Source organism: Myxine glutinosa, chromosome 7, assembly GCF_964187855.1.
Source record: "Myxine glutinosa chromosome 7, kmMyxGlut1.1, whole genome shotgun sequence".
Taxonomy (NCBI): Eukaryota; Metazoa; Chordata; class Myxini; order Myxiniformes; family Myxinidae; genus Myxine; species Myxine glutinosa.
In genome coordinates, this window is record NC_136267.1 from 13689249 (window position 1) to 13711476 (window position 22228).

Here is a 22228-nt window from a genome sequence, read left to right on the forward strand (position 1 = left end):
GGACGGAATTGATCCCGCAGGTGACTTCGGACCATCTGCCTGTCCTGCCTTGCAGTGGTGACTCTTGGCCTCCCTGATCGAGGTCTGTCACCTGCAGAGTTGTGGAGGGTGTCTCTGACCACCAGGGCCGATATCGTCTGGTGTGAACAGCCAAGGCGACGTGCCACCTCACGGTAGCTCAGTCCGCCTTGCAGCATGCCCAGGGCATGCTGCCGTTGATCCCTTGACAATCGTGGCATGTTGATTGAAATGCCCATTTTGCACTGGCCTTTTTAAAGCCAATATCAAGACATCACGTGCAGCTCATTAAAATCATCCCGTACCCCTTGGCTAATCACTGACAGTCAAAGCGGCTGTTCAACAGCTGTGCTATGAAGTGACCATTGAAGGTTCAAGTGACCATCCGTGACCGTTTTGTCTGACAGTGAGGACACTATTGTCCACAAATAAGTTCTCACATTTACTACACGCAGTGTTATTGTTGATATTTAAAGGTTTCAAAGGTGGTAAGTTTCTCTTGCGTTTCAGTATATAAAGCAGTAAAGTATGTTTGTTTGTCCTCTTATAACTCGAGAACTACTCATCGCAGAGAAAAACCAAAGGCATATTCGGAATCAGTACGTCTCAGAGCAACTACAGCACACCTTAAATTTAAAAAAAAAACTTCGGGTTTTAAAATTAGCGTATTAGCGCAGAAGCGCTAGCAGAAGAGGGAGGGAATCGAAGGGAGGGAGCGCAGCGCTCCCTCTGGCGCTTCGCAGCGCCAGCGCTTCTGTTAGCGTAATTAGCTTATTTCGGAACGTTAATTTTTCAACTTCATTATTCGGAATCAGTACGTCCCAGAGAAACTTCGTAATGTTAATTTTTCAACTTCATCCGATTGACATGGGACCAACGGCATGTGACAGAGAGTGAAACATACATGCTACATTTATTTGACGACAATGAGTTCCGACTTCCGGGTTCGTGCCGCCAACCCTGTTAGGCGCCTCTTGCGGAACACAGGGAATTACCAGTGAACTGGCACTCAATTTGCCGACCTCGGTAGGATGACAGGCTGAGTCAACCCCCCTGGTGTTAAGGGGGAGGAGGAGGGGAGGGGGAAGAGGAGGGGATGCCGATGGGAACGGGGAGAGGGGGGAGGGGGGAGGGGGAAGGGGGGGGAGCGGGAAGGGGGGGAGCGGGAAGGGGGGGAGCGGGAAGGGGGGAGCGGGAAGGGGGGGGAGCGGGAAGGGGGGAGCGGGAAGGGGGGAGGGGGGAGGGGGAGGGGAAGGGGGGGGAGCGGGAAGGGGGGAGCGGGAAGGGGGGAGGGGGGGAGCGGGAAGGGGGGAGGGGGAGCGGAAGGGGAAGGGGAAGGGGGGAATGGGAAGGGGAAGGGGGGAAGGGGGGAGGGGATGGGGGGAGGGGGAAGGGGGGAGGGGAAGGGGGGAGGGGAAGGGGGAGGGGAAGGGGGGAGGGGAAGGGGGGAGGGGAAGGGGGAAGGGGAAAGGGGAAGGGGAAGGGGGGAAGGGGGAGGGGAAGGGGGGAGGGGAAGGGGGGGGTAGGGGGAGGAGGGGTAGGGGGAGGAGGGGAGGGGGAGGATGGGGTAGGGGGAGGAGGGGAGGGGGAGGAGGGGAGGGGGAGGAGGGGAGGGGGGAGGTGGAGGGGGGAGGGGGAGGGGGGAAGGGGAGGGGGGGAGGGGGGAGGGATGGGGGAGGGGGAAGGGGGGGAAGGGGGAGGGGGAAGGGGAAGGGGGGAGGGGGAAGGGGAAGGGGAGGGGGGAGGGGGAGGGGAAGGAGGGAGGGGGAGGGGGAAGGAGGGAGGGGGAGGGGGAGAGGGGGGAGGGGGAGGGGGGCAGCGGGGAGGGGGCAGGGGGGAGGGGGAGGGGGCAGGGGGGAGGAGGGAGGAGGAGGGGGAGGGGAGGGGGAGGGGGGGGAGGGGGGGAGGGGGGAGGGGGGAGGGGATGTGGGAGGGGAGGGGGATGTGGGAGGGGAGGAGGAGGAGGAGGAGGAGGGGAGGGAGGGGGAGGGGGAGGGGGAGAGGGGGGAGGGGGGCAGCAGGGAGGGGGCAGGGGGAGGGGAGGGGGCAGGGGGGAGGGGGAGGATGGGGTAGGGGGAGGAGGGGGAGGGGGAGGAGGGGAGGGGGAGGGGGGAAGGGGAGGGGGGAGGGGGGAGGGGGAAGGGGGAGGGGAAGGGGGAGGGGGAATGGGGAGGGGAAGGGGGAGGGGGAAGGGGGAGGGGGAAGGGGAGGGGGAGGGGGAGGGGGAGGGGAAGGAGGGAGGGGGACTTACAAAACCTCTAGTTTGGCAGTACTTCGACAAAATATTATGCTATTTTCTGCCATCTCGACAAATTAAATTTGCTGCACTCACTCTCAGAATTGGGGAATAGAGGACAGATGATGAACCCATGAAGAAGATGAGGAAAATGGAGAAAACACCAAGATACAGGCCAAATAAAACATGACAGAAATGTGTGAACAATGACATAAATGATTAGTTATGAAAATATAAAATGCAAATGAAAGAACCAAATGTAGATATGTAATCAATCGACCACCCCCCTAAAATAGGGGAAATGTCGTTAAACAAATTTGATGATTTCAATGATTTGTGGTTTATAAGAATTTTAAATGCTTAAACAAAACAACGAGAGAGTGTTCAAGTAAAAGAATAATTTTAAAGGTCGTATTAAAAAAAAAAAATTGGGAGGTTTAGTGCCGTTGATGCAGTGCCTTTTACATCACCCAATCTAACACATTACATTAGTTATTCATGCCTGTTTGTGTCCTTAAAACAATAAGTTTCCTGTTTGGAATGATTTTCAATTTTGTTTGACTGTCAAGCAAACAGACAGAGTAAAAAATAAATTGCACCCATATCCAAAGGAAGCGGTTCAGTTTGGCATCTATACTATAAGGTAGGTGTGTGTGCGTGTGCGTGTGTGTGTGTGTGTGTGTGTGTGTGTGTGTGTGTGTGTGTGTGTGTGTGTGATTGTCTCCGTAATTTAGGTTTTATAAAGTAGAACGGAGTCCTCCCAGGACTCGAAGTATCCACCACCGCTTAGGTGAAGGATTTCGATTCATCGCCAAGCTGTGAAGTTGTGTTGTTCTCAGAGTTTTGTTCAAAGGGCTCTTTTCAGGATCGCCACTGAGCTCCGCACAGCCTCCAACTGTAGGTTGTTAGTGTTAATGTTCCCAGGGATTGTTTTTAAGATATATGTAAAGTTCTTCTTTATCATTCCCATTTGTTCCAATTATCACTGGTACAAGTTCAGCGCTCTTCATCTTCAAGGATATTTTCACTACATTTTTGAGGTCTTGGTATTTTACCTTTTTCTTGATTTCTGCATTATGTAAGCAAAAATGCAGATATAAATTCCTCGTGACATTACCTCAACCTAATAATCTCCGCCACCATAGGTGGATGGAGGTTATGTTTTCACCCCTGTCTGTTTGTCCATTTGTGAACAAAATATCTAAAACTTGTGGACAGATTCAGACGAAATTTGGCAGAGAGTTATCATATGTGACAAAGACCAAATGATTAGATTTTGGTGAGGATCTGGATTCGGATCCGGCTACTATAATTTTTTAAGTGATTCTTCACCTGGTGTTGGCTTAGCGGTTAGGGTGCTGGCTTGGGATCCTAGGATCCTGGGTTCGAATCCTGGTCAATCACTGAATTAATGCCAGGGAAGCTGACTCTGCCTGTCATCCTTCCCAGGTCGGCAAATTGAGTACCAGTTCACTGGTAATTCCCCGTGTGTCACAAGAGATGAATAACAGGGTTGGCGGCAGGATGGGCATCCGGCCGTAAAACATTGCTTCAAAAAGGGGACCACGGTGCCCGAAAAAGGCCAACCCCTGCTCTGCGGGGGAAAATGGCCTCTAAAGGTGGTTGTTTTTTTGTTGTTTGTAAGCAAAAATGGCTGGGTACTGATATCTCAATCAGCAATGCTGTATTTTCCTTTTTGATTCTGAGTACTATGTCCGGTCGCAATGCTTTGTTTTCTATGTTCACGCTCGATGGAATCACAAGGTCATACGTGAGCATTATGTCCTTGTTTTCAATGATTGCTTTTGGTTCATGTTTCCTTGAATTTTGTGGGACTGTGATATTGAAATTTCTGCAGATGTGCCAGTAGCTTACTCAACAAACCTTGTTGTGCCTTTGGGTGTACAGCTGTACTGACAAGATTTTTTTTTACATCCTGATAGGAGGTAACTCGTGCTTTCTGCTTCTACCTTGCAGAACCTACACTTGTCCGACTGCCTCAGTCCTGCCATCTTCTTAAAGCCATTCGTGTAGTGTCCTTGGTATTGGCCATTAATAATGATTCGGTCTCACTCCCAATAGAGCTGACCACTTTTTCGTCATTCCAGAGATTCTTCTTTGTCTATCTCCAATCTGCCCAACTGTTTTTTTTTTTTATATCCCTGCTTTTTTTTTTTTGCTTTTTTTTTTCTTTTTCTTTTTTTTGTGTATACAAGATTGAGGCTCGTGAAAGAGCGAACATTAATCACACAGAAAGACAAACAGACACATAAAACAAATAACATCGGGAGCGGTAGACAAGATGGGGAGAGAGGGGGAAGGCCACAAACACAACATTTGGGAGCAGGGACCGAGAGACATGGAGACATCGAGAGATCTGTGGGAGGGAGAGGGCTTTGGGGGGGAGGTATGTGAATGGGGGGGGGGGGGGGGATGGGAGAGGTATAAACATATGGACACTGCCAGGACTTCCAGGAAAGAAGTTGGAATTTCAAACAAGGTGGATCTGGGGTGAATTAGTGGGGGTAGAAAAGATCAAGGTTTTGGATGGGGGAAGATAAGAGATGGTGGTGAACAGCTGTTTTAAAGACCTGGAGGGAGGAGTGGGATTGAAGGGAGTGTGGGAGTTTGTTCCAGAGGCGGGAAAAAAGAGGAATGAAAGAGTGAAGGTGAGCAGAGAGCCGAGATTTCGGCAGTTTAACCATCAGAGGGTTGCTGGCAGATCTTGTGCGACCTGTAGGAATATTTGGGGGACAGAGCACAGAGAGAGCTGGGGGAGCAAGGCCGGAGAGGAGTCGGTAGAAGACAGAAGACCACCTACCTGCCTGCGGTGAGTGAGTGAATGAAAGGCCCTCAGAGATAGCTTCATCGCGGGAGATTCCAATGATTTTGAAAGCTTTGGATTCAACAGCGTGAAGCCGAGCCAGGTGTGAGGCAGGAGCACCAGCCCATAGGGGAGAACAGTATTCCATTGAGCTGCGGATGAAAGCCTTGTATGTGGTGAGGAGCTCAGGTGTGCCGAGGCAGGACTTCGCATGACGGAGGATGCCCAGTCGGCGAATGGCTTTGGAGGCCAGCTTGGAAATGTGGTTTTCCAAAGAAAGATCATGGCAGATAGTGAGACCCAAAAGCTTGAGCGACAGAACTTCTTGGAGAGGATTGTTGAGAAAGTAGATGGGAGGATTGTCCAGTCGATCTTTTCGGAGAGACATAGTAAGAAAGTGAGATTTGTCAGGATTGAAAGACATGTTCCACTTGTTTGACCAGTCTGTGATTTTGTCCAGGTCTTCAGAGAGTGAGGAGGCTGCAGACTGCCGATCTGAGGGAAGAGGAATGGGGCGGCAGAGAGTGGAGTCATCAGCAAAGAGATAGAGAGGATTTTCCAGAGAGTCGGAGAGATCATTGAAAAAGACCAGAAAAAGCACAGGGCCCAGCACACTGCCTTGGGGAACTCCAGCCTGAACAGGAAGGGGAGATGAGAGAAATCCATTCAGGGCCACACGTTGACTACGACCAGAGAGGAAGTCCGCAAGCCATGCATGGATATTTCCATGGATACCATAGGAGGAAAGTTTGGTGAGCAGAGCTGGGTGCCAGACCGTATCGAAGGCACGTGATATGTCAAGGGAGACAGCTCTGATTTCCTGTTTGGCATTGAGGACCTCCATCCATTGTTGAGACAGCAGAAGCAGCATGTCCAGAGTAGAGTGACCTGGTCTGAAACCAAATTGATGATCAGAGATCAAGCCATTGGAGAAGAGGAAAGATTTCATATCCGAAGCAATGATGGATTCCATGACTTTGCTGATAATTGGGAGCAGGCTGATTGGTCTGTAGTTGCAAGGATCTGTTTTTGCACCTTTTTTGTGTAAAGTGGTAATGTTAGCTGATTTTCAGGATGCTGGCAGATGACCTTGAGCAAAAGATTGGGTGAAAAGAACAGAGAGAGGGTGAGATAGAGCGGCAGAGCAGGATTTTAGGACCCATGGGCTGATGCCGTCTGGTCCAGTTGCAGAATCAGAGTCGAGGTTTGACAAAAACTCCTCCACCTTGTCAGGAGAGAAGGACACAGAGTCCAGGAGCAGTTGGGTTCGACTGGGAAAGGTGGGAACAGAGAGAGATGGGTTTGGGACTAAGGATTTTGAGGCAAACACAGAGTTGAGGCATTCGGCTTTGTCACGTGCGATGTCAACTGTGTGGCCATTTGAGGTAAGGGAGGGGATGGAGGGGAACAAACACCAGAAACGGATTTGACCAGACGCCACCAGGATTTGGAGGAAGGAGACAGGTTTGAGAGTTCATTCTTGAGTGAGGAGAGATAGTGCTTCCTGGCACTCCTGAGGGTAGACACCCACTTGTTCCGAGCTTGGTGGAAGGAACTGAGATTGCCTTCAGTTGGATTAGCCTTCCAAGAGGCAAAGGCAAGTTGTTTCAGGGCAACTGCCTCACCACAAGATTCAGTGTACCATGGACGGGAGGAAGGGTAAGACAACTGAAGGCGAGATGGGATAAATCTGTGCATGAGAGAGATCAGTTTGCTTTGGAAGAATTCCCAGGAAGAATTGATGTCAGAGGCAGTGGAGATGGGAGACCAATCCAGACGATTGATGGCTGCTTGAAGACCGTCCCAGTCGGCCTGAGTGAAATGCCAGACTCGTCGACGCTGAGGAGGCTCTCTGAGAATGGCCAGAGAGATGTCCACTTTGACAAGCACATGATCAGAAGAACCGATTGGAGCAGAAGAAGAGCAGCAGACATTAGCAGGGAAGTTTGTCATAACCAAGTCTAGAAGAGAAGATACTCCATTGGCTGAGATCCGGGTCGGGAAATTGACAGATTGTGTCAATCCCAGTGAGTCACAGGGGTCCTTTGCTGAGGTGCCAAGACTGGTGAGAGAGGAACCCATACCCAACCAGGTGGCATGATGACAGTTGAAGTCACCACATATGAGGAAGAGAGAGTTGGGATGAGTGGATAGAAGTTGGTCCATGTTGTCAGACAGTGAAATGTAGATGGAGTCATCACTGTTTGGGGGACGGTGCAGAACACATATGAACAAAAGGTGGGAGCGGAGAGGAAGCCGTAGCCAGAGGTACTCCTGAGGGTGAGGAGGAAAGAGGGCAGTGCAAGGAGAGTGAGGAAGAGAGTTTTTGATAAAGATAGCCACCCCACCACCAGGCCGAGGCTCAGGTCTATCATACCGGAGGAGGGAGTCACCAGGAAGAGATATTAAGGAATCAGAGACATCTTGAAGGAGGAAAGTCTCTGTTAAGCAGATAAAGTCTGGATTGTCAGAAGCAACCTGTATGGAGAGATCAGTCAGGTTTGAGCAAAGGCCCCGGATGTTTGAGGTCCATACCGTTAATGAAGAGAGAGGGGGGGCATCGGGTACCGGACAGGGGAGGGGAGGAGTAGGGTAAGATGAAGGATGAGAGGGGGAGGTAGGGAGAGCAGTTGATAGTGTGTCAGATATTGCAGAAGAGTTCCAAGAAAGGGAAGGATGAGGAGGATGAAAGGTTTGATGGTGAAGGGATGAGGCACAGTGAGGGGTTGTTTGAGGGGGGGGGGCAGAAGAAAGTAGAAGGTTTGGGGGGGTGGAGGTATGAGATAGAAGGGAGACGAAGTGGGGAGGAGGCAGCTGGGAGGAGGAGGGGGGAGGAGGGAGAATTGGAGAGGAATGGTATGGGGGGAGAATTGAATGGGAGGGGTTGGGGGGGAGTTTTGAAGGGGAGGAGTGAGGGGGGAGTTTAGGAGGGGAGGGGCAAGGGGGGAGTTTTGGAGGGAAGGGGCAAGGGGGAAGTTTAGAAGTGGAGGGGCAAGGGGGGAGTTTAGGAGGGGAAGGGCAAGGGGGGAGTTCAGGAGTGGAGGGGCAAGGGGGGGATTTGGAGGGGAGGGGCAAGGGGGGAGTTCAGGAGTGGAGGGGCAAGGGGGGAGTTTAAGAGTGGAGGGGCAAGGGGGGAGTTTAGGAGTGTAGGTGCAAGGGGGGGGAATTGGATGGGACGGGCAAGAGGGGAGTTTAGAAAGTGGATGATTAATGAAAGACGAACATTGATAACAAATTGGGTTTGTTGTGATTTTCAAGTTAGCAATCCGATTCAGAACGATGGAGGAGGGATGGAATGAATGTGAATTTAGACCATGTAGTGAGGGAGACGTATAAGATATTGAATTTCTTTTTTTTGAAGTGGAATGAGTTGGAGAGGAAATTGAGAAAAGCCTTTTAAATAGGAAGAAAAACAGCGTGTTGTAATATACCACTGAATAAAACACAGAAGGGGAAAGGTTAAACATATTTAAATAATATTTAAACAGAACTGTGAACAATCTTATATGCACAAAATACCAACGGGGGGAGAGCCGAGAGGGACCACTACGAGTCACGTGAACAGGGCAAACGGTGGATGGCAAGGAGATAATGGGGGCAGGGCGAACAGCACACCTGGACAGAAAATACAGGATGAGACAACAGTACACGTGGAGAAAGGAAAATAAATGTTTTTGGTTTTTTTGTTTTTGTTTTTTGTTTGTTGTTTTTTTGGGGGGGGGGGTGGGGATTTAGAACGTTAGACAGAGTATTATGTTCGGGGTAGAAGGGAAAAAACTAAGAGCCAAGCAAAACACGCTTAAGTTAACAAAACACCGACGGGGGTACAACTACAAGGCCACACACGAGGAGCAGAACACGATTAATTAATTACGAGTTACAGGAAATTCGAACCAAAACTAACTATAATCAAACAATATCGCATGGACGATAAAATAACGAGTTGAAATTTGACAATCTATCTTGGGAAATGGGGGAGAAACACGTGGTCGAAGAACGAACGAACGAATAAGAATGAATAAATGAATGAGCACAGAGAAGGTAATGTCTTCTTTTTTTTCTTTTTTTTTTGAGTTGAGATTTACATAAGGAAGTAGGCTATGGGGTGAAAAGACTGGGAAAACAGAGAATGAAAGTTATTGGATCAGAAACGACGGACCGCTGAGAGAAAAACAAAGCCTCAAGGTTGTACAGTGTACACTGTACAAGGCCTCAAGACACGACATGAATTAACACGATTTTCAATACAGGTACGAAAGATTTGCACCGAAAATCTTCGTCGGGACAATATACGTACATACACCATAAAATAAATACAGTTATAATGAAAATACAAATGGGAACAATTATTTAACTTCGATTTCGATGGAGAGCGTGTCGAGCTGCGAATAAACGAACCCTCGCCAGCCAGACCGGAAACGGAATCCCAGTTGTTACTATATATCTGCTGGTATTTCATCTTGTATTTTTATTTTGTCTTTTTTGCAATCGTCATGGCTGTATTTGTTGCTGTTTTGGTTTGGTGCGTGACATCTGCCAATCACGCCTGTTTTTGGAAGCTTTTTTCAAGGTGACTGAGAGATACCTTTTCTGGTTTGTTGTGTTCATGCTTGTACACAAATTGTATTCGGTAGTCTGTTGCGCTTTTCACGTACTCTGCTAATCCTACAGTCGTCGCTCTGCGCACCTGATTGAGTTCCATCAGGTCGCTACCTCCTTGTTTCCTCAGCAGGTACATTATCGGGATGTACCGATTTTTGTAAAACATTTTGTGGATGGTGAGGAGTTTCCTTGTTTTGATGTCTAGTTTTTTCGATTTCTGATTGTAACTAGTTTATTATTCCGCAGTTGTACTGGAATACTGGTATTGCGAGTTGGTTTATGGCTTTCATTTTGTTCCTTGGAGATGGTCATGTTTTCAGGATCAACCTCATTCTACGCAGATATTCTTTGGTAATTGTTTTGCACGTTTGTGACACATTTGGTAGATCTCTTCTACTCTGAGGTATTGGTATGATGCTTCGTTGTCTAGCTCCTGTACTGTTGTATTTGTGTCAACTTTTATGTTGTCTCCTTTTGTTGGTCTACCTTGTATGAATGTGCACTTGGCACACTTATCCAGGCCAAATTCCATATGAATGTTGTCGGAGTACTGTTTCACTAATTTGAGTTTTCAGTCAATATTTTTGTTGTTTAGTGCAAATAGTTTTACATCATCCATGTAAAATAGATACATCACCTTTTTATCTCTTTGGGTGTTCTCTTATTTGATGTCAAGGTGTATCCATGTACTTGCTCATTAATGAGGTTAATCAGTGGGTTCAGTGCCAGGCAAAACAGGAGAGTGAAAGGCTGTCTCTCTGGAAGATTCCTCGACGTACCCTCACTCCTGTATTTCCATCTTTCCTTCCGTGTGCTGTAATATCAATGTGGTATTCCAAAGCTCCATTGCTTTCACTATCAGCTTGATTGTTTGGGGGTCCATCTTGTACAATTGCATGCATTGCATCATCCATGAATGTGGGACACTATCAAAAGCTTTTTTTTTGTCTATTCATGATGTGGATAATTTTGTTCTTGTTTTGCAATTTTCGAGTATGGACTTTAGTATGAGGTGATCATTCCACAGCACCCTCTTTTACATCCCTTCTGTTCTGCCTCTGGGCCTCCTTCTTCTGTTAGTTGATGGTATATTTATTCCTCTGATGATTCCCGTCAGGAGTTTGAACGTTGTTGGCAGACAGGTTATTGGTCTATACTTGTGAGGTACGAGGATCTCTTCAGCCTTTAGGATGAGGAAGGTGTTACCAACTGTGAGCCACTCTTCCAAGGTCTCCTCCCCTTAGATAAGTTTGTTTAATGCTCGAGCATAGTAATTGTGGAGAGCATCTAGTTACTTCAACCAGAAATTTGGAATTCCATCTGGGCCTGGGCTTTTAAAGTTTAGCATTTTTGCAAGTTGGTATTTAATGCAGAGAAAAATAAAACATCACTGGAGGAGTGGTGGTATTTCCTTTAGATGTTGTTTTTTCGTCCAAGTTTTGGATCCAATCTGCCTCTTTGTTGTGATCTTTTAGGTCCTCATATATTCCTCATATAGTCCTCAGGGATGATTTTGATACCAATCTCTTGAGTGCTTTGTTGGTTCTCCCAACCAGCATTTGTGTCCATTCGTTGTTTTTTTTCTATCTTGTATCGATGTGGTCTTTCCCTGAACAGTGCCACTCTCATCTCCACTAATTTGTTGCCAGCTCTTCTTCCAGTCTTTACTGGTCTTCATCATTCTCATCCTCCTTCTCTTCTTTGCCTCTCTGCTCCCCTTGTTTTATTTTCCTTTATTTCCGAAACGCATGTTTCGTTTGTCAAATACTTTTCCCTTCCCCACCCCCTCCCAGGCAGGTCGGTAACAATTTTTCACCTGCCCGGTTTCGCTGAAGACTTTTCCCAGCCCTTCCACTACCCTTCCCCCACCTTCCCTCTGTTCATCGGGGAAGTTTCTCACCTTGGGAATTATGATCGCTCGACGCTGCTCACAGCACGTCCAATACGTGCACTTCCCCCACCCTCCCTCGATTCATCGGGTAATGGGATTCCTCACCATGGGAATTATGATTCCTTACCGATACGCGATCAACTACAAGACCTCATTTGAGGTTGCAGGTCTCCAAGCCCGTTGCATCCGTAGGCGAGGCGTTTTCCCTCCAAGCCATGTCTTCCTCATATCATCCGGAGACACCTACAATGTCAGAGTCGTCCCCAAAGAACGCGTGTCTTCAATCACATTTTCCTCCGATTGGGCTTCGTCTCCAATATTTGACTATCCTCTCTGTCCCGCTCAAATTACCAGCCACATCATCCTCGGTTCTCCCATCGACTGCCCGGGCTCCACGCGGTCCTCCGGTGACACGAACAGCCTCAGAGCATCGACTCGGAGGCACGTAGGCCAGCAATCCACTAGCCCCTCGTATTGGGCCTCGTCTACACTCCCCAATTAGTCTCTCCATTCCATTCACACCACCAGCTGCTCTCCTCTCTACCGTCACGAGGCTGGTGGCTTCTGGGGTCACCACCAGCGGCTCCAAGCGGTGAGTCCAAGTGAGATGGTGTGACGAGATCACGTGCCGGCTCCTTCAATACCATTTTGTGTGTGTGTGCGTGCGTGTGGTACTATAACATTAAATATAAATTTTCCTTAGTAGGTGTGGGGAAGTGTTTTAGGCACCACAAAAAAAACAGGGGAAAAAAAACCAAATTGATGCTGGCCAATGCCGGGTACTCCTGCTCGTTTTTAACAAGAAATAGGCAAAGCCTTGAAACAAACGAAACCCTTTAGAACCCACTAGAATTACCCTTTAAAACGCTTTAGAAGTAACTCCTAGAACCCATCAGAATTATCCTCGAGAACCCATTAGAATTACCCTTCAGAACTACCTTTTAACCCCTTTAGAATTAACTTTTAGAACCCTTTAGAAATACCCATTAGAACCCTCGATAATTAAACACGGTGGGTGAGAAAGGTCTTCTTCGTTTTTGATGGATGGATGGAAGGACAGAGCCAACTAGAAAGGCACTCAGGAGAGAGCATACCTCCACAAGGCTGAACACTTTACATTTTGTATCCCACTAACAGGTCGGACCCACATCAAAATCTAATTGGATTGTTCTTGTCACCTACCCAACTCTTCAAGCAAGTTTTGTAATATGTCATCCACAACGTTTTGAGATATTGTGATACATATCGTTTTTGGCATTATCACTCAATAGTGAGAATCACTTTAAAAAAAAAAAAAAAATTCTCGTCCCGGACCCGGATTCAGATCTTCACCAAAATTTAAATATGTCTTCCTTGTCACACCCCCAACCTGTCCATCAAATTTCGTCAGAATCTGTCCACAACTTTTTGAGATATCATGCTATATATCGTTTTTTTCCCTATCTCTCAATGGTAAAAAATCACTTTTTAAATTCTCAGATCCAGATCCAGAACCAGATCTTCACCAAAATCTAATCATTTCGTCCTTGTCACATACAAAGCTCTCCACCAAATTTTGTCCGAATCCGTCCACAACTTTTTGAAATATCCTGTTCACAGACAAACAAACATGAAAACAGACAGGGGTAAAAACATAAGCTCCATCCATCTTCTGTGTCAGAGGCAAATATTGAAGTGGCTTCACCTATTATCTCAATTATCTCACTCCTCTCTTGCATATCTTGCATATCTCACTTGCACATGTGCAATCGGGACTAATTCAGAGCCAAATTATTGATAAACTGATCAAATTTAACTGGACCAGATGGCATCAGCTCACGGATCCTAAAATCCTGCTCTGCCGCTCTATCTCAACCTCTCTCTGTTCTTTTCACCCTCTCTTTTGCTCGTCATCTGCCAGCATCTTGGAAATCAGCAAACATTACCGCTTTACACAAAAAAGGTGCAAAAACAGATCCCTGCAACTACAGACTAATCAGCCTGCTCCCAATTATCAGCAAAGTCATGGAATCAATCATTGCTTCAGATATCAAATCCTTCCTTTTCTCCAATGGCTTGATCTCCAATCATCAATTTGGATTCAGACCAGGTCATTCTACTCTAGACATGTTGCTTCTGCTGTCTCAACAATAGATGGAGGTCCTCAATGCCAAAGAGGCAATCAGAGCTGTCTCCCTTGACATATCACATGCCTTCGATACGGTCTGGCACCCAGCTCTGCTCACCAAACTCTCCTCCTATGGTATCCATGGAAATCTCCACGCATGGCTTGCGGACTTCCTCTCTGGTCGTAGTCAACGTGTGGCCCTGAATGGATTTCTCTCATCTCCCCTTCCTGTTCTGGCTGGAGTTCCCCAAGGTAGTGTTCTGGGCCCAGTGCTTTTTCTGATCTTCATCAATGATCTCTCCGACTCTCTGGAAAATCCTCTCTATCTCTTTGCTGATGACTCCACTCTCTGCCGCTCCATTCCTCATCCCTCAGATCGGCAGTCTGCAGCCTCCTCACTCTGCAGACCTGGACCAAAAACCAAGCTGGAAGCCCTTGCAGTGTCCATATGTTTTATACCTCTCCCAACTCCCCCAAGCCCTCTCCCTCCCACAGTTCTCTCGATGTCCCTGCTCTCAAATGTTGTGTTCGTGTGCTTCCCCCTCTCACCCCATTTTGTCTACCTCTCCCCTTATTTTGTGTTTTATGTGTCGGTTTGACTTTTTGTGTGATTAATGTTAGCTCTTTCACGAGCCTCGATCTTGCATACAAAAAAAAAAAAAAAAAAAAAAAAAAACTGCAGGTTTGTTTCTGATTCATGTTCCGATTCATGTTCAAAATAAAGCATTCAATTGAAATTAAGTTGTTCCTCGATCATAAACTAACGGTGGACAGACAGACACACACAGATAGATACAGTGAACAAATTGCTTAACAAATCACATGCACGGGGTAATAATATGTCTGCTCTAAGTCCAAGAGGTCAGCAGTTTGATTCCAACCATGGATGAGTCATACCAAAGCATAATAAAATGGTAACTACTTCCATGCTTAATGCTCACGATTTAGAAGATAGAGCATGAACAAAGGCTGAGAGCAGGTATCCCTGCAGGAGAGTGTGAGGATGGAGTGGTAGGGGTATGGAGGTGGGCAGAGATTTCTCCCTCAAAGTGCCCCACTAATGAAGCAGAAGAGTGACGCCACTAGATCGCACTCCCGATACCAATGTGTCCATGAAAGTCACTAAACCGCTTTCTTTGTCCAAAGTAAAGTCGTGTGTTGTCTAGCGTCTGTCTGCATATGTGTGTGTGTGATGGTTCTTCCACGAGTATTAGGAACTGCAGAAAACACTACTTTTTTTTAATACTTTTGACCAAAAATAAATAAATGATTTTTTTGGAATACATGCTCTACAACAACAGGCATTTTAAGGCCATTTTCCCTGCAAGAGCGGGGGTTAGCCATGCTCTACAAATGTAATAAAATAAAACATGTTGGGAAAAAAACCTTTTTGGCATTTCGTCGGGATGCTTCTTTGAGACATCATTCCTTCCTGGTCTCTCATTTTCCTGCAGAATAAAAGATCATTTGCAAGTTTACGAAAGACAGAAAGAGAGACATAAAAAAGCAATTTCAATCATGTTATTCCAAAAAGGATTTCAAGCATATCCATCAAACATGCTCTATATGTGTAAAAATGTTGCAAACCTGTTCAATTCACACTAAAGGCCATGTATGTATGTATGTATGTATGTATGTATGTATGTATATATGTATGTATGTATATATGTATGTATGTATATATGTATATATATGTATGTATATATATATACAGTGCATTCAGAAAGTATTCAGACCCCTTCACGTTTTTCACATTTTGTTATGTTGCAGCCTTATGCTGAAATCGTTTAAATTCATTTTTTCCCTCATCAATCTGCACTTAATACCACATAATGATAAAGAGAAAACAGGATTTTAGAAAGTTTTGCAAATTTATTAAAAACAAAAAACTGAAATATCACATTTACATAAGTATTCATACCCTTTGCACTTTGCCTTTGCACTTTGAATTTGTATTCATACACTTGAAATTTAGCTCAGCTGCCTCCCATTTTTCTTGATCATTTTTGAGATGTTTCTACACCTTGATTGGAGTCCACCTGTGGTAAATTCAATTGATTGGACATGATTTGGAAAGGCACACACCTGTCTATATGAGGTCTCACAGCTGACAATGCATATCATATCAATTGCGAAGAGGCGGCCCAGGCATCGACACCGACAGTAGTTTTTAGAGGGACAGGGGACGCACACGAGCCCCCGGGAGGTAGTGTACTATGGGGGCCCGAACGGTTCGGTCCCGCGTTAACCCCGCAGGGAGCGGCGCACGGGGTCCGACCGTCGGGCGGCCATAAGGTTCCGCTCGCGCCGTATGACGGCAAGAGCGATTTGAGGGCGTACCTGGCGCAATTCGACCACGTATGTAGGGGTAACGGTTGGAACCCGGACGAAGGTGGGGCACACCTCGTGGCAGCCCTGCGCGGCGTGGCGGCAGAGGTCCTGACGGCTTTACCACCGGGTGCTATCACCTTGGCAGACCTCCGCTCGGTCTTAATTAATCGTTTCGGCGTGGAACAGCAGAGCGAGCTTGTTAAAGCTCAGCTCGCAGTGCAAAAAAGGAAGCCCCAGGAGACCATCGGGGTGCTAGTGTATGGCATTCGCCGCGCAGTGGGGATAGCACACGCGGACATGGCCGCGAGCTCCCAAGAGAGCTTGGCGCTGGACCATTTCATCCAGGCACTTCCCGGACCCCGAGCTTCGGCAACAACTCGCCATGTGGCGCCCGCAGACCCTGAGCCAGGCGGCCGGCGCTGCGGCCCGTTGGGAGGCAGCGAGGCCCCTGGCCCGGGGGAGCGAGCGCCACGCAGTGGCGGTGAGACAGGTAGGGCCCGTGGCTGGTGGCGGGCCGCTGAGAGGGTCCGCCCCCGAAAGGGGCCCGGACCTGGAGGACATGGTCCGAAGGCTGGTGGACCAGTGCCTGGCGGGATCTGGACCATGGCAGGCGGCTCTAGTGGTGGCACACGGAAGGCCACGGACAAATGCCCCAATTCGGGATTACAGGGAGGGCAATTTGAAATTCCGGAGGCAGGCACCTTACCAGGTGAGGTGCTATAATTGTAACCGGGTGGGTCACTGTGCGCGGCGGGAGTGCCGAGCCCCGCACCGGCAGCCGGGACCATCAACTCCGCCCCGAAAGGATCGGACGAGCCGACCCCAGACAACACCCCCCCCCCCCCGCCCCCCCCCCCGCCAGGGCCCGGGAAACTAATAGGTGCCGAGCATGCAGGGCCGTGTTCTGCAGTAGGGGATGGAGAAGAGCCCTCATTGACGCGACAGGTCATCTTTGTGGCCAAATTGGTACAGGTAGCTTGACAATTCGGTGCAAAATTGCCGGCGTAGGGGTAGACGCCGTAGTGGACACAGGAGTTAGCGCCACGATCATCAGCCCTGTGGTCCTTGATTCGAGTGCAGACGGCTGGGATAAAATCCAGCGTCTGGAAAATCATAGTTTGCAGCTGGCTACCGGGGTAACGGCCCCCATCATAGGGCATGGTTTTGTAACCCTCAAGTTGGGATCGATAAAGAGGGAGATAGAAGTTTGGGTGGCGGAGGTGTGCGACCCATGCCTAATCGATCTGGACCTGTTGACTGCCAGCGGTTGTAAAATCGATTTGTGCGGGGGGACCCTGCAAGTGGGAATAGATGAGCTGCCATTGGACGGGGTGAGCACGGCCGAAAGGACGGAGCTGAAGGCTTCTGAGGCCGTGACCATTCCCCCAAGGGCCGAGGCCATAGTGCAGGCCCGATGGCTAGCTCGCCCAACCTGGCAGGAGTCCTGCGGCCTAGTCGAACCGGTGGCAGCACAGTCCGTCCCGGGTTTAGTCGTGGGCCGCACCCTCGTAAAAACGGACGGGTCGGTGGTGGCCGTCCGAGTAATTAATGTTAGTACAGAACCACGCACTATAGGACGGGGCACGAAGATAGCCGGCTGCACCCCAGTTAATGAAGTCGCGGCAGTGAGGGACAAGAGCATCCAGCCGAGCTGGTCCCAGAGGGAGTCACTAGGAAGTAGTAGGAATTGGCCCGATCCCATTTTAGATGGTAAACCGGAGTAGCGTAGAGTTGGAGGAAACCCAGCGGGAGGCCTTACACAAATTATTTGAGACCCATTTGGACATCTTCTCCTTGTCCTCCAAGGATATTGGACGTACAGGCCTGGTGAAACATCAGCTCCGCACTGGTGAGGCCCGGCCTATTCGTCAGCCCGCCCGGCGGCTCCCTTGGAGCAAGAGGGAGGAAGCTGATGAGCAGGTAGCAAAATGCTCAATGCAGGTATCATTGAGTCCTCGGGAAGTCCTTGGATGTCACCAGTTGTGTTGGTTAAAAAGAAAGATGGGACCACGCGGTTTTGTGTGGACTATCGCCAACTAAACAACGCGACACTCAAAGACTCGTATCCCCTGCCAGGAATTGACGATACCCTGATGCCGTTGCGGGCTCACATTGGTTCTCAACCTTGGACCTTAAGAGTGGGTATTGGCAGGTGGAGATGGATAGGGCAGGGAAGGAGAAAACGGCATTTTCCACAGGGCAGGGGCTGTATCAGTTCACTGTGATGCCGTTTGGTTTGTATAACGCCCCCGCCACCTTTGAAAGATTGATGGAGCATGTGCTGGACAGCATGCCATGGCAATCATGCCTGGTGTACCTGGATGACGTCCTGGTGCATGCTAAAACATTTCCCCAAGCCATAGCTAATTTGGACCAGGTGTTTGGGTGCCTCAGACAGGCAGGGTTAAAGCTGAGCCTGAGTAAGTGCACTTTGTTTGCTAAGGAAGTGGCCTATCTAGGTCACGTCATTGGTCGCATGGGGGTAAAAACAGACCCAGGCAAAATTACAGCGGTAGAGGAGTGGCCCGCACCTCATAACATTAAAGAGGTGCGGGGATTTTTGGGACTCTGCTCCTACAACCGGCGTTTGGTGGGAAAATTTGCAGACATGGCCCGGCCCCTTCACCGGCTTACAGAGAAGGGGATGAGGTTTAATTGGACAAGGGAGTGCCAGGAGGCCTTCCATGCATTGAAGGGGTGTTTGACATCCGCACCCATTCTAGCTTACCCCACCAGTGAGGGGACATTTCCCATGGGCCTTTCCGGCCCTGTGGATCACACTGAAATCGTACTGCTGCAACTTTTCGAACCACCTTGCAATTTGGCCCTCCGGCTCCTTGAACCAGAGGAGCCATTGCAGGGAGGAATGGTCAGTTCGAATCAAAAATTTCCGCCCGTACAAGTACGAGCGGAAATGGCTCATGGCAGCCAGCATAGCCAATAACTCTTTACGAGTGACGCAATAATTTCGCTCGGGCCTACTCATGGCCCGACTATAATACGTTGTCCCAGACACAGGGGGGCGTGGAGAGAGTGATCGCGTATTATAGTCGGGCCATGAGTAGGCCCGAGCGAAATTATTGCGTCACTCGTAAAGAGTTATTGGCTATGCTGGCTGCCATGAGCCATTTCCGCTCGTACTTGTACGGGCGGAAATTTTTGATTCGAACTGACCATTCCTCCCTGCAATGGCTCCTCTGGTTCAAGGAGCCGGAGGGCCAAATTGCAAGGTGGTTCGAAAAGTTGCAGCAGTACGATTTCAGTGTGATCCACAGGGCCGGAAAGGCCCATGGGAATGCCGACGCACTCTCTTGACGTCCTTGTTTGGGGGAAAACTGTAAATTTAGTGCGAGACATGAGGACAGGGAACAATTGGCAGACTCCACCCCTACCCTCGTGGTCCGTGCAACCCGGGTGAGAGGGCCAATCTTGCCACGAACCGCCGATGAGGAATTTGGAACTTTGGCTTTGAGCACGGCCCAGCGGGAGGATCCCGTACTGGGACCGGTGTACGAATGCGTTCGATTTGGGAGAAGACCTCGTGGGGAAGAGGTCACCCCCCTCGGGGCACCAACAAAGGCATATTGGGCCCAGTGGCAAACCCAGGAATTGAAAAATAACATCAAGTACCGCAAGTGTGTAGAGATTCCCTCTGAGAAAACTTCCTGGCTGGTGATAGTCCCAGAGCAATTTAAGAACACCATTTTGCAGCAGGTGCATGGTACCCGCTCGGGCGGCCATTTGGGCAGAACAAAGACTACATCTCGGGTCTGCCGGAGTTTATATTGGGTAAATATGGGGCACGATATACAGGACTGGTGTCGGAGATGCGACACCTGTACTGCTAAAAAGGGACCAGCATGGAGGATGAGGGCCCCCTCTTCAATTACACCAGGTGGGGGCCCCCCTTGAGCGGGTGGCTATGGACATCCTAGGACCACTACCTCGCACCCGCCAAGGTAATAAATACATCCTAGTAGTTATGGACTATTTCACCAAGTGGCCGGAGGCCTATGCCCTCCCCAACCAAGAAGCCGGGGTGGTCGCACAGGCCTTCGTGGAAGGATTTGTATGTCGGCATGGGATTCCGGAGGAGCTGCACACTGATCAGGGTCGAAATTTTGAAAGCCAATTGTTAAAAGATGTGTGCAAGCTCCTGTCAATTCGGAAAACAAGAACAACGCCCTTAAGACCTCAATCTGACGGGATGGTGGAAAGGTTCAATCGAACCTTGTTTCAACAATTGGCACTATTTACCACCACCCGTCAGGACGACTGAGACGAACATCTCCCGTATTTGTTAATGGCCTACCGAACTAGCCAGCACGGGGCCACCGCATGTAGTCCAGCGCTGCTTATGTACGGGCGGGAGTTGCGGGCTCCCGCCGACTTGCTATGCGGTCCCGTGCCAGAGACCCCTGATAGACCGCCGGGGGAGGGCTATGCACGTCACCTAGAGGAAGGCATGGAGAGGGTCCATGCCTTCGCACGCCACCAGCTTCAGCTGGCGGGTGCCAAGATGAAGCGCAGGGACGACCACCGGAGCCAGGGGAGTCAGTATTCTCCGGGGATGAAGATTTGGTTCTTCAATCCCCGGAGGCGGAAGGGCAGTTGCCCCAAACTCACCTCGCCCTGGCAAGGCCCGGAGGTCGTCCTGGCGCAAATTTGTGACGTTGTCATTAAGATCAAGATGGGACCACGAGCCCTCCCTCGGATCGTCCATACCGACCGTGTAAGACCCTACACAGGCGAACAGGCGCCCTCATGGATCGCCTTGGCTTTGGAGGCCGAGGCAGGACCCAGTACCTCTAACCACGGGGGCTCACAGTTCAGAGGAAATCAGCCACCATTACCGCCTTACACAAAAAGGTGCTAATACAGATCCTTGCAACTACAGACCAATCAGCCTGCTCCCAATCATCAGCAAGGTCATGGAATCCATCATTGCTTCTGATATCAAATCCTTCCCCTTCTCCAATGGCTTGATCTCTGATCATCAATTTGGATTCAGACCAGGTCATTCTACTCTGGACATGCTGCTTCTGCTGTCACAACAATGGATAGAGGTTCTCAATGCCAAACAGGAAATCAGAGCTGTCTCCCTTGACATATCACGTGCCTTCGATACAGTCTGGTACCCCGCCCTGCTCACCAAACACTCCTCCTTTGGTATCCATGGAAACCTCCATGCATGGCTTGCAGACTTCCTCTCTGGTCGCAGTCAACATGTGACTCTAAATATATATGTATAAACAGACTTGGCATTTAATATGGAATTTCTTTTTTTCCTTGACTTGGGTTTACTTTCTTAACTCAGTATATCAATCTGGTGAGTTTCTTTTACACTTTGGTGATTTATTTGTTGAAAGAACCATGTCACTGATTGTCTGTCGCAGCAAGAAGTCAACAACAGGATTATATCACAGGTGGCGTGGCAAAATGTACGGACAGGTGCATTTGATGATTGGCTTCACAGTCGGGTACAGAAGGGTTGTTGCGTTCTGTATTAGTGGAAAACAACTGCTGCACGTCTCCAAAAGTTATTGCCGCTTCCTCTGGAGATGGTCCGTCAACTCGACAATGCTGTTCGTCATGGAGTGGTGGCTTTACGAAATTACGGCATGAAACAGCGTGCTATTGCTCGGCAGTATGGCATCACTCAAGGTCAGGTGTCAAAGATCCTGAAACGAAATGCTCAGAGGGGTGTCCCTACTCCAATACCGAGGCCAGGACGTCCCCGCAGAACCACAAGGAGGGATGATCGCCAGCTGCACCGGTTAGTCCGCAATGGCCGTACCAAGTCAGCTAATCGGCTTAGGGCTGAGTGGCAGGAACTGACAAATGTGCCTGTATCCAGAAGGCTAGTCAACCAACGACTGGTTCAAGCAGGATATCGTGCCAGGCGTCCCCTGAGAAAGCCACGCCTGACCAGACAACACCGCCAGCGCCGATTACAGTGGGCCAGAGAGCACCGTCAATAGCAGCCAGGACACTGGAATCACGTGATCTTCAGTAACGAGTCTAGATTTCTGGTCTATCGTCAAGACGGCCGCGTCCGAGTGCGCAGACAAGTGCATGAAGCCTACAACAAAGATTGTATAGTGCCAAGAGTCCAAGCTGGAGGTGGTGGGGTGACCGTTTGGGCTGCTTTTCATGCAGGGGGCAAAACTGACCTGGTTGTTCTGAATGGAAACCTGAACCAGTTCAAGTACAGGGCCA

The 22228-nt window shown here is 49.1% G+C and overlaps 2 protein-coding genes across 3 annotated transcripts in view; one reads left to right on the forward strand and one right to left on the reverse strand.

Annotated features, from left to right (window-relative positions):
- LOC137418497 (uncharacterized) overlaps nucleotides 1-22228 on the reverse strand; it is a 164958-nt gene that overhangs the window by 72380 nt on the left and 70350 nt on the right. The window contains exon 16 of the mRNA XM_078781286.1: nucleotides 15065-15126. Within this exon, the coding sequence (XP_078637412.1) occupies nucleotides 15065-15126 (62 nt within the window). The remainder of the gene's footprint in view (nucleotides 1-15064; nucleotides 15127-22228) is intronic.
- The window catches only part of URM1 (ubiquitin related modifier 1), a 244980-nt gene that overhangs the window by 43548 nt on the left and 179204 nt on the right, over nucleotides 1-22228 (forward strand). The window lies entirely within an intron of this gene.